This window comes from Lissotriton helveticus, chromosome 3_1 (genome assembly GCF_964261635.1).
Source record: "Lissotriton helveticus chromosome 3_1, aLisHel1.1, whole genome shotgun sequence".
Lineage (NCBI taxonomy): Eukaryota > Metazoa > Chordata > Amphibia > Caudata > Salamandridae > Lissotriton > Lissotriton helveticus.
The window spans coordinates 349,420,776-349,433,962 of record NC_136061.1 but is presented as its reverse complement, the minus strand read 5'-3'; the positions used below and the strand labels follow the sequence as shown (position 1 = coordinate 349,433,962).

Sequence of the window (13,187 nt, the reverse complement as noted above, 5' to 3'; positions counted from 1 at the left end):
TCATTTTTTATGTATTTGTTACTTTCATTACTGCCTGCATGTTGGTTGCCAACTAATGCACACTTTAGCAGGCCTGGGCTTGTTAAGGTGTCAAGCCAATGGTAAAGGGTGTAGACCTTTTTTTTATTTACTGGGAAAAGTTATTTCTGAGCTCATGGGGGTAAACTGTTTGTTATGGAAAATAAAGTTATGGCAAAGCCAATAGGTCAGACTTTCTTATAGTGGAAAGCATGTGTTAAAGATGATAGGGTGTTATGGGTGGGTTCTTATTACACTGCGCTGAAGCTTATAGGCAGATATTTTGTTACTTGGAATCTCACAGATTCTTTTCCTAGGCAATGGTTTTGGTGTTGGTGACTCACTTGAAAAAATAATGTGGGTTAAAAGATTACCACTGCAATAAGCCTTTCAGGAGTAATTGTATATTGTTTTGACAAAGGGTTTTCCCAATGGGTTGTCTTGTGGAATTCTTTATGCTCAGAACCTTAGATCTTGGCAAGGTATTGTGACAAGCCATTGATAGAGACTGTAGGCCTGATTGGTTAATTGGGAAACGTTATTTCCGATTCTCTGGGTCTGAGCTGATGAATGTGTACAATAACAAAAAAGGCAGTAGTCCTTATTTATTCATTAGGAAATACTTATGACAGAGTAAGACATGGATTGTTATTACAACATCTGCAAGCCTCCAGACATGAATTTTGCTACATGTATTCTCCCAGATTTCCTTTTATGGCAAGGATTCTGGTGCTGATTATTCCCTTTGACAAACCCTGGGATAGAAGAATTGCACTATAATAATTCTAGCTAGAAATATCGTCAGAAGGCCTGACAGGCTTAGATGTCTGGCAAGATGTAATTAAAAATAATTGATTATATATATATATATATATATATATTTATTTATTTATTTATTTTCTCCTACTGGCAGTCGCCAGTAGGTAGTTATAGTTAGGATTGTTTTCCATAGGAAATACGCAACATTCTATTGGGAATAACTTTGGTGCCGGTGGACGAATTTTCGCGAATTTCTCAAAGAAGATGGCCCGCTTGTGTGTCGGTAGGATCGAGACACAAGAGGTGGTAAAAACAAAGGGGGAAATGACTAAAAGGGGGCAGGGTAGACCCCCACTGACCCCATAGGTTTGATGTGGGGGCCATAAAAGTGCTTCGCAGGTCAGGGAATTGTAAATGGCTCAACTGGAGCAAAAAAAAAACAGGAAAAAATTAATGTTTCTTCGGGCACTTGTGGTGATCCCAAGCACGGGTGATAAGTGTAATGCTTTGCTCACCATAGCATATTGTCCCTCCACACAATATGCAAACGATTTTAAAATTGGAAAACTTGGATTGAATGTTTGGGATATTCTCCCTTGCCTCTGGACCCGATGGGGTGGGTTGTTTACTTTGGGAGTTGCTGGCAGAAGATTGGGCAGGGTTTCTGGCCAGTTCCCTGACCTCTGCCATAGCATAGTTATTAGGGTGTCGGCGTTGCATGTGCCGAATCATGGTGTTGTTGCCAAAAGAGTATTTTTTGTTAGGGTTCCCCCTTGAAAGTTGAAAGCCACAGATTAAACAAGTCACCTTTGCCGCAATAACTTTCTTCTTGTCCTTTGGGATGGAAAAAAACTGCCAGATAAAGTGCTGCTTTGGCTTATATGAGGTAGTATCTTCTGGTAGGAACCTCCGCTCCTCCTCCTCTTCTTGTTCTCCACCACTGTGGTGTTGTGGTGGTCCTTGTGGTGGTGGTGGTGGTGGTGGTGGTGGTGGTGCAGATGCTCCTGCAGCTGCTGCTACTGTAGCCATTTTTCAGACAAATAGGTACAGAGAGGTCTTTCAACAGGTCTTCCTCACTCAAAGTACAAAGTGAGAATGAGGAAAATAGGTGAGGGCTTTCATCATTTGGAAAACAAAACTGTCCTGAACCAATGAAAAGTGTTACTTTCAGGTCACATGACTCGGGCCTTCATCATTTGGAAACCAAAACTGATCTGAACCAATGATAAGTGTTATTTTCAGGTCACATGACCCGACGCGCTGATGTCATGAGTGATGTCACTGACCATGTCATGAGTGATGTAATATGTGACGTCATCAGCAGTGCATTGCACGCGCAAGTTATAGTGCGTCCAACTAACTATAACGTGGGAATTTCAAGGGTTTTATGCAAGTAAAATTTCCAGCTAACTATAACTGGTGTGAAACCTATGGTTTTTTCAGTGAATTTAATAGGTTTTTTAAATGCTAATTCCTAACTATAACTGGTGTGAAACCTATGGTTTTTTCAGTGAATATATATATATGTTTGATGATTCCTGCACCCTGCACTTTAATGACAAAATAAAAGAAGCGATTTGACAAGCCTGACTCCGGACGATCATTGTTGTTTGCGCGCTGGGAAAACAGGCAGAGGCGCTGCCGTTTTTCAAGTCGGAGAGTAATATATATATATATATATATATAATGCTTTTTGATTAATTCTCTTCTGCCATTGGTCCATATGAGTGTAATTTACGCCTCGCATCCGTCCATGATAGCATGGGGCAGTGGGTAAACACACTTCAACCTTTGGCTCTCTTGCCCTGTAAGTCATGGCATTTCTATGATCATATGTGCACATCTGCCTTTATTTTTCCATTTTCTCTGTATAGATACATTTTTATTTCTTTCATTCTGTTTTTAGCTCTCATTAAGGCAGCGCTTGCTCTGTCTCAGCGAGACATGCTGTATTAAGGATATGGGCTTTAAAAGCTCCACCCATTTGCAAGGACTGCCCCTGTTACATGTATTGTTACTCAGAGCTAGTGAGCACTATTTCTTTCTTTGAGTTGGAGCACTCAAGACCAGTGTTTGTGCTTTACAGAGCTCTGTTGTAACAGGGCTGTAAATATTGCTCCTGTCTTGCCACTTTTTCTGTGCATTCAAATACAGAGGTCTGTTTTGGCTGCAGCTGCCACCTCCCTCCTGCTCTTAAAACACATGGCCTGGCGTAACGGTCCTTGCCTTCCTATGGCTGCTGCTGCCTCCATCTTGGAGCTCGACCAGCATTTGCAATGCAATAGGTCTCACATTTGCAAGAGTTTGAGCTATTGGCATTGTAAATTACAATGCCTTCATTTGTGTTTTGAAAACCTGTAAGTGGTGCATAAACACACACTTTGCACGTAGTCATTACTTACAAGAAGCAAGGCAGGCCTTGCTTCTCTTAAGCAAGGACTATAAGTACGTTTACGCACTGCTTGCAGGTTTTCAAAACACACAACTAAATTTACAATGCCAATAGCTCAAACTCTCGCAAGTGTGAGACCTATTGCATTGCAAATGCTTGTTTATTTTCGTTTTTAGAGCATACTACAGTTCCCTGGGCAGTGCTAAGTGCTAATGGACAGCTTGCTTGCTGCTCATTTAATCTGCAGTGCGCCTTATCCCCTACGACATAGTACTCTAGCCAGGCAACCATCTTGAAATGGTATTCTTAATGGTGTCGCATTGTTTTCCCATTTTAAGATAGCAAGCATATTGATTATAAATGGCAGCCATGCTGAAACTTAAAAACGATGATAAACTATGTACAGTACTACTGCAGGATGACTACTACCGGCTATGTTTAAATGTATTTGCTATAGCCAGGGTTACTGTGGTTATGTGGCAAGAAGAGCCAAATTATGCGGTATAATGCAGCAGATTTTCTGATAGTATTCCTTTATTAGTTTGTCATTTTTACACTTGTTAACTGTGTTTGTGTATAGGTGGCTTATCATTTGCACCAGTTTAATGCTCAACCATAGCAGTAAGGAACAGAAAGGTGACCAGCCAACCTTTGCAAAGGGCCTTCCACTGTGCCGCAGCACGTGTCACTGCCTTTTTACCATCTATTAAAGAGCTCATCACAGAATTTGAGGCAGAGGCACAACGAGAGTTGAAATTTATGGGCAAGTACACTCAAGATAGACGCTACACGGAGGGGAACAGGCCAGGCTAAACCTTAACGAATATGCTCAAGACTCCACACACCACCACTTGTATATCTGAGATTATGGGAGAAGGTTTAACATTAGTCAAAGGCCCCCAGGAGGTTTTGGATTGATTTACCAACTTCTATACCAAATTTATATACCGCTACCCATCTGGTAGTGCCAAAGGAGCATCAACCTTTCCTTGACTCCATTGAGTTGCTGTGGCTTGGGAGGGCACATAGAGAATATCTGATTAGCAGTCTGCCCATGGACAAGGCCCCAGGTTCTGACGGTTTAACAAACGCGTTCTATAAGGCCTATGCCGATCTTCTGGCCCCTCCACTCAATCTTTGAGGAAGCTCAAACTACTGGCATGCTTCCCCCATCAATGCAAGAGGGCAAATGTTACTAAAACCCGGGAAACCAAGCCAAGAGATAGGTTCCTATAGTCCACTATCCTTGATAAATATAGACGCCAAGATGTATGCAAAATTGCTTGCAAATAGACTGCAACCTCTACTTCCCTCTGATAGTGACCCCTTAACAGGCCAGGTTCATTCCTGGTAGATCCACAACTGATAACCTCTGCACTTTTTTCACAGTGCTACATTACTTTAATCCTAAAACAAAGGTGCTCGTGGCATTCCTAGATTCAACTAAAGCATTTGATGCGCTGGAATGGCCATACTTATTTGCTATTCTCGGGGAGGATTGGAGTCAGTCCGAATTTCATAGTACAAATAAGACCGCTATACATGGCACTTTCGGCCAGACTGCGCATGAATGGTATGCTTTCATGCCACTTTTGCATATCGAGAAGTACGCGTCAGGGATGCCCCCTTCCCCCTCTCTTCTTTGCTGGTGCGAAGGAGCAGAGAGTGGCAAGGATTCGCCAGCATTGCGGCAAGTGGATTTGGATTTAGCACCAGAGTGCTCCTAATCTCGTTGTATGAGGACAATATGATGTTATATATCACTGACCTGGAGGTTAACTTAGGTCCAATGATTAGGGAGCTTAGAAAATTTGGCTTTCTCTCTGGAATATTCATTAACTGGACCAAGTCTACCCTATTTCCACTTACCAAGGCAACCAAGACTTTTGACCTGGATCACCCATTGAAAAGGGCGGACGGTCCAGTGAAATATCTGGGCACTTGGCTTAGTCAGGACTAACAAGAAATTTGGAATTCAAATTACGGTTGCGCTGTCGGAAGGAAAAATTAAAACATGGGCTAGACTGCCGAATTCTCTCGCCGGTAGAATAGCCATTGCTAAAATGGCTGTGTTGCCTAAATTTCTAGATATATTTGTTAATCTTATACCGCTCACCCAAGCATTTTTCCAAACCCTCCGAACTTTATTAATCTCCATGGTTTTGGGTGGAGAAGCAAGTACTTGTCTCCTGGGAAATGCTCCCACACCCCCCCACCCCATGCAGGGAGGATTGGGGGCTCTGGGTATACTGCTCTACGAGTTTTGCGCACAAGCTCAATTCTTACATTATTGGCTACACCCCACCCCATTTCAGCCCCATGTAGCTGTGGAAGAAGATACTGCAGTCCCAGTCCCTCTCTCCAAGTGGCTATTTATCAAACATACCGGATACCGAGGGACGGTTAGACACAGTGGAAAACCATCGGTGGGCTTGGGACAGGCTGCGCACCAGAGCTCGCCTGGAGATACTCTATGCCCCTCTATCCCTCTCCCGCGTAAGTCACTGATCCCTGCGATGGCACATAGCGGGAATGTAATGCTGATGAAATCAATGGGATTTGAGACCTTTGCAGATCTCTATTCCGATAATACCTTCTGCACCCCGCCGGGACCTACGGCTGAGGGCACGAGGAGCTTCTCTGAGTTTTTTCTCTATTTTAAGATCAGAGCAACATGTAGGCAACTACACTCCACCTTCCCCAAGCCCCCCAACTCAATTACCAGCACTTCAGCAGATAACAAACGCCTTGCCCTGTAGGCTAATAACACGCCTATACAACTCCATGTAAAATGGAGGACCACTGACTAGACCCAGGGCACAGCACAGTTGGAACTCTGACCTAGATGGCCAGATAAAGGATGAAAAATGGGCTTTCTGTTGTGGTCCACTCCAAATACTCTCACCAAATTACAGACTGAGGTTGGTACATTTTAAATATTTACATAGATTTTACAGGACCCCCTCTCAATTGATTCATATGTGGATCAGACCTGATGAGAGTTGCTGGAGATGTGGGTTCGTTCCTGCCACGAAACCTCCTCAATCAATCAATCAGGAACAATTATAGAACGCGCTACTTACCCGCGAGGGTCTCAAGGCGCTGGGGGAGGGGGGGGCGCTAATGCTCGAACAGCCAGGTCTTGAGTTGCTTCCTGAAGGAGAGATGGTCCTGGGTCAGTTGTAGGTGGGTGGGGAGGGTGTTCCACGTATTGGCCGCCAGGTAGGTGAAAGATCTTCCTCCGGTGGTGGTTCTGCGGATCCGTGGGATGGTGGCAAGGGCGAGGCTGGCGGAGCGGAGCTGGCGGGAAGGTGTGTAGAACGTGAGGCGGTTGTTGAGGTATTCGGGGCCCATGTCGTGGAGAGCCTTGTGTGCGTGGTTGAGGAGTCTGAACGTGATCCTCTTGCTGACGGGGAGCCAGTGCAGTTCTCTCAGGTGGGCAGAGATGTGGCTGTGTCGAGTGATGTCCAGGACGATGCGTGCAGATGCGTTCTGTATGCGCTGGAGTATTTTCTGTAGTTTGGTAGTGGTCCCAGCGTATAGGGCGTTCCCGTAGTCCAGTCGGCTGGTGACGAGGGCCTGGGTGACCGTCTTCCTGGTTCCAGTGGGGATCCAACGGAAGATCTTACGGAGCATGCGGAGGGTGTTGAAGCAGGAAGATGTAACGGCGTTGACTTGCCTGGTCGTCGTGAGAGAGGAGTCAAGGATGAATCCCAGGTTGCGTGCATGGTACGTGGGCTTGGGGGCGGTGCCCAGTGCAGGGGGCCACCAGGAGTCGGCCCAGGCGGAGGTGGATGGGCCGAGGATGAGGATTTCCGTCTTGTCTAAGTTCAGTTTCAGACGGCTGAGATTCATCCATTACGTGACGTCTTTCATTCCTTCCTGGAAGCTGGCTTTGGCGGTGGCGGGGTCGTTGGTGAGCGAGTGGATCAGTTGGGTGTCGTCGGCGTAGGAGATGATGTTGAGGTTGTGCTTGCGTGCGATGGCTGCGAGGGGGCTCATGTAGACATTGAAGAGGGTGGGGCTGAGTGAGGAGCCTTGGGGTACGCCGCAGATGATCTTGGTGGCCGCTGCGCGGAATGGCGGGAGACGGACTCTTTGGGTTCTGTTGGAGAGGAAGGAGGTGATCCATTCCAGGGCCTTTCCATGGATCCCGGCGTGGTGGAGGCGGGTTGTCAGGGTGCGGTGGCAGACCGCGTCGAAAGCAGCCGATAGGTCGAGGAGGATGAGGGCGGCAGTTTCCCCGTTGTCAAGCAGGGTCCTGATGTCGTCGGTGGCTGCGATGAGGGCGGTCTGGGTGCTGTGGTTCGCTCGGAATCTGGACTGTGATGGGTCGAGGGAGCCGTTCGTCTCTAGGAAGGCGGTCAGCTAAATGTTGACGGTTTTCTCGATGACTTGCGGGGAAGGGGAGGAGCGAGATGGGGCGGAAGTTCTTGAGGTCTGTGGGGTCTGCGGTGGGTTTCTTCAGGAGAGCGCTGATCTCTGCATGCTTCCAGCTCTCCGGGAAGGTGGCGGATGCGAAGGAGTTGTTAATGATGTCCCGGAGTTGGGGTGCGATGATGGAGTCAGCTTTGTTGAAGATGTGGTGTGGGCAGGGGTCGGCTGTAGAGCCTGAGTGGATGGTGTTCATCACGAGGGTGGTGTCTTCCGTGCTGACGGGGGTCCAGGTGCCGAGGGTGGTGGGGGGCGCTGGCTCGGTGGTTGGGTACGTGGTCTGAGCGCTGAAGCTGTCTTGTATATTGGCGATCTTGCGGTGGAAGAACGTGACAAGTGAGTCGCAGAGGTCTTGCGATGGCGTGATGTCGTCGTTGTTGGGGTTGGAGAGCTCTTTAACGATGCTAAAGAGTTCCTTGCTGTTGTGGGTGTTGTTGTCCAGTCGTTCTGTGAAAGATGACCTTTTGGTGGTGCGGATCAGCTGGTGGTGTTTGCGGATGGCGTTCTTGAGGGCTGTCATGTTTTCCGTTGACTGGTCGTGCATATGTCCTGGTATTGTCCTGGTATTGCCCACCAATTGCTGCCTTCTGAGCTGACATATTTAATAAAATTCAAGAGATACTAGGGGCACCTGGCGAACCACTGCCGATCATTGGATCATTGGGTTCTGTGAAAGACACTAAAGCTGAGACACCCAAATTACATGCCATGTTACTCTTGTTAGCTAAACATAGAGTGTCCATACATTGGGGAGACAGGAGAGTCCCCACGATTAAGGTATGGATACAGGATGTCACCTTCAGTCATACACAATTAACTAACTTCTTGGAATTGATGCCAACAGCCTCCAGACCAAAAAATAAATGGGGTCCCTCTACCTAAACTGGCTAAAAATGCTCCAAGATGATTGCACTCCGTCCCCAGCCCGTACAGACACTCATGGGTCACATTCACTTGAGCCACAAAAACATGAATAGTTCCACAAAGAGCTCCTTTGAACAGGTATAACAACTAGACACCTGTATGCCGCCCGCTGTGGGTCCTCTGTGGGATGATAAGCATATTGCCACGTTGCGATCTCAATTTGGACTAGTCAAATGCTCCTATTCAGGCACTGTAGGATTGTATACGGCTTCCTGGCTGTTTTGTTATGTTCTAAGTTTACACGTTCATGTTGGATTCTACATTCGATCATATCGATTATCCACTGCAATGTAGAATGTGTACTGTTTTAAAAAAATGTCAATAAACCAATAAAAAAATAAAACTTCTGTGTGTAGTTAAGCATTAGTTTATAAAAATTAGTTTTTTTTAATTTGGAACCAAATGTATAAAGGAAGTGTTTTGCTACTTCAGCCCTGGTGGCGGCGAGTGCAGGGCATACTACCAGCTGGATTGCTCCTTCGTCCCTTTAAATGTCTCGGTATAATTACTAATGTTATTTTGTAGTTTTAGTAAATCTCAAGAGTATTAGTGTGAAAAATGAGTGTGGTTTGTCTGCCTGCAACAGTTAACAATATATATTAATTATAACAATAAATCGAGCACAGTTTAACAAATAATATGCCTAAATGGATGTGTGTCGCGACTGACAGATTGCACTGTTGTACCCTATTCACTTAAATATAGTTTACCTTTCTATTATGATTTCGTGCTGTGCACTTACATTGTTTTTTTTGTGTCTGAAAAGCTTGTCTGGTCGACGTATCTGTATTGGGTAAATCTTATCATATTTAATACCTATGCCAAATGAATTAGGCTACATAAATGCACAGTTTTGTACTGGCTTTAGAATGCTGAAAAGTGTCACACTTATTGCTACCAACAGACCTACGTTTTGGCAAAAGGTTTTGAAAGGTAATCTACAAGACGCTAAACTGAGTGGGCAGCTCATTTGCACACTGTTTTAAACTGTCATGCTTGCAAATTACAAACTAGAATTCCACCAGCTTGACTTCGAAAGATCAAGCCATTGAAACAACTCTTACAACACCCTGGAAAGAGCATTTATGGATATTACTATATATATTCTATTTGTGTCTGAATGTACTATTTATATTCAAAGCTTGCCTTTCTAGGAATAACTTTGCAAATCATTACATATCACTGTTCTGCATATATTTATCTGCTGAAACTGTTCGTATATTGTTTGCTGCGATGCGCTGTTTACTAAGTACAGCAAGCACCGCTATTAGAAAGGCTGACTATGCATTTTTAATACTATCAAAATACAAATACATTACATTTGGCTTCATTTAAAAACATGAAATAAATGTTTTCTTTGCTCCTTGCCCTAGATCTTCGGAAGCAAGCCCGACAACTTGAGAATGAGCTGGATTTAAAACTGATCTCCTTCAGTAAATTATGCACAAGCTACAGCCACAGTGCCAGAGAGGGGCGACGAGATGCATATAGGTAATGTCACATTCATATTTCAATGCATCTTTTCTTGTTATGCTTTGATCCTGTACCAGGTCTTCCTTCCTTTGTATATTCTAAATGTGTTCACATTTGATTATTCTGTTATGATGGTATTGACTTTCAACTCTCCATGTAAAGACAATTACTAACATTGGACATTGCACTGGTGTAGTGATGACCGTGGTTGATGTGTGAATCCTGTCTGCACGACTGCCCTAAATGTCTTGTTTTTTAAGAAAACAGATCAAGGTCTCTTAAAGAAATGTACTAGTTACATGAAACAGGAACAGTCTTTGATGTCTCTAGCCCCTGTTGCTTGGACCTGTTAATCTTTTAATTTTGTTTCATAGAGGTGAGAGTGAACAAAGAAGTCACACATATAAGTCATGTTGCGTTCTACTGATAAATGTACAAACTTTGATGGATCACCTCACACAATGTATCTTGTTCTCAATTGAGAACTTTTAGAAATGTCTTTTATGGTCACACAAAGAGAGTTTAAGTAAATCAAACTTCTCTGGTGTGGCAATGTGGGTATTAAATAGTGTGTTTGCCTATCACATCATGATTTAAGCAATTGTAAAAATAATAAATATCATGCTAAAGAATAGTGTTGCACACCAGCATAGTTTTAAAATGTATGTGTTTTAATAGTATATTTGGGTTTGAATTACATATAATAAAAGGTTGTGGCTGCATTATCGACTCAAAACTCGCAAGCCGACTGACAGCTGGAGAACTGAAGACCACATTTATTGAAAAGACCTTGACACATATTAAAACAGGAACATGTTAACCTCTGTCGCTGTCGCGTAACAGTGGTGTTATTATTATATAATGAACTATTTAACCATTTAGATCGTGTGGGATAGGCCAGTCTTGTAGATACCTGCATCCTATTGCTGGCAAATTTGACCTTTGCCGTGGTGAAAGCGGTACGCCGAGGGCACACTTTCACTGACCCGGGACTGCATCACTTGATCTGTAATGCATCTTTGATATGCGTTTTTCTCTTATTTTATAGTGCTGATCAGAATAGGTAAAGAGCAGTTACTTTAGTTTATTTCAACAGTCATTTTTATGTTTCTAATTTGAAGTTGGTCATAGTATATTTACGTTGCTACTTGTATTCACCGTTTATTAGTTAATTGTTCAATTATTTTGCACATGTAGGTAGTACTAATAAAAATGTAATATTTAAAAAATATTGGTTTGGGATTCCTCCAAAAGTGTGCGAAAAATATTACATTTGGAAAAAAAGTCATCAAAACATTTCTTAAACTCCGATTGTGGAAGTCAGCTAAACAACTAAGGCAGCAATTTGTCCAAACTTAGTCAATCTCATTGCTTATTAAAATTTAGTTTTTTAAATTGCAAAAGTAGTGTGGAAGGCACTTGTAAACTTCAGTTATGACAAACAAATGTTACATAATATAACTTTCTTTGAGTCATGAGTATTTCTCTAAAAATAAATGTATTAATTTAATCCTTTTTATTCCAAAACAAGTGTGGTCCATAAATAAATCTTTCTGTTAATTTGTTAAATTTTATTAGAATTGTTGCATGCAAAGCATTACATGTTCACTGCATCGATATTAACAATCAGTAGTCCGTTGTAAGGAACAGATAACCCCAAAAAAGTGCTGCAGAGTCTATGATTAAAATGTAGTCCTTTACTGCTCCCATCCCCACTATCTAGTAACGAAACAGGAAACATAGTATTTCTTTGGTTTTTCAAGTCTTGGCTTTTGGTAACAGGCTCTTAATTTTTTTAACATATCTTAATTAAATTTTAAAAAATGAGACGCGTAACCATGCCAGCAAACAACCCAGGGCCCAACCGGGGTTCGATATTAATTACGATGGAAATAGTCAAGCATATATAAAATGTACAGTCATCCCCGAACAGTTGAAGCACCAATTACAGGAAGTGCAGTAACTCATTCCCTACTCAGGCAGACCAAGATGTGGGGGAGATATAATCCACGTCCGCCTCCTACCGGGCCGTACCCAAGTATAGTGGCCATGCAAGGAATGCCCCCCCCCCCTCTGGATGTGAATGTGCTGGCCCCACATAGAATGGTAAACTATTAAGGGGTATAAAAGGTCACACCTCTGATTACGCCATGCCGCCTGAGTACGTATAAGGAATAACCCCTCATCTTCGTGTGATTTAGGAGTCTATGGCCTGCTCGTCTGGGTCAAAGACAAGGCCCCCATCCGCAATCCTGTGTGGTTCCTCCCCAAGGGGAGGAGGGGGCTAGCCATCAAGGGTAAGAATGGGGTCGTCTCAAGATTGCTGTTGAATACTTCCCGTATCATGCCTCAGTCACGTTTGAGCCTCGTCTGCTGGCCTCAGCTAAAACATCTGCCTCTGTTCGTGCCCTTTTTAATAACAAACCTAGCCAGCATTACACCTCCGGCCTTCTGCGATATCCACAAAATTGCTATTTGCTGCTTAAACAGTATAAATGCCAGGCCTATAAATCTGCATGTATTCATCCCGCTTAGCATGTGGGTGAATACCTAGTAAACAGGACTCCAGCGTGGCCACGACCACCCTACCAACCAGCGCGGACATGACCACCACCACATTCTCCCAAGTCCGCTCAATCGCAGAGCACTCCCATACCATGTGGAAGAAGCCTGCGTCTCTAACCTGGGGCAAAGTGACAGGGCAGCGGGGTACATATGCACTATGCGTCGGGGTGTGAGATACCTCTGGTGTAGATAATTAAATTGCGTTAACTGAAAGTGCGGGTTGGGCAATACCCCCCTGATATGTTGTAGGGCATGTTCCCATTGCTTATTAGTCAAGGCGTATGCCCCGCATCCAGCTCTCATGCACCTTAGTAACCAGTTTACAATGATGTTTCATCAGAACGGTAAATATTAAAGATATAAGTCTGCATGCCCCAATACGACCGCCACGTCTAGCAGCTCTGTTTGTGGCTCTACCACCATGCGAAGCGACTTTTGGGTACTTGGTGTTGTAGGCAAAGAATTAATCCACCACGAGCACGTAGCCTGGAATGACACTAACATTCCCTCCTCAACAGGTCCCCTCTATGAACCACACTGGCATCCCATCAGCTCTGCGTTTCGTGATGGTGTTGCAGTTCTCGGAGAGCCACTGTATGCCAAATGAGGAGTAGTGGCGAAT

At 44.0% G+C, this 13,187-nt stretch overlaps 1 protein-coding gene across 1 annotated transcript in view; it reads left to right on the top strand.

Moving 5' to 3' along the window:
• The window catches only part of GOSR1 (golgi SNAP receptor complex member 1), a 468,207-nt gene that overhangs the window by 72,253 nt on the left and 382,767 nt on the right, over positions 1 to 13,187 (top strand). The window contains exon 2 of the mRNA XM_078680012.1: positions 9,901 to 10,018. Coding sequence (XP_078536138.1) covers positions 9,901 to 10,018 — 118 coding nt within the window. The remainder of the gene's footprint in view (positions 1 to 9,900; positions 10,019 to 13,187) is intronic.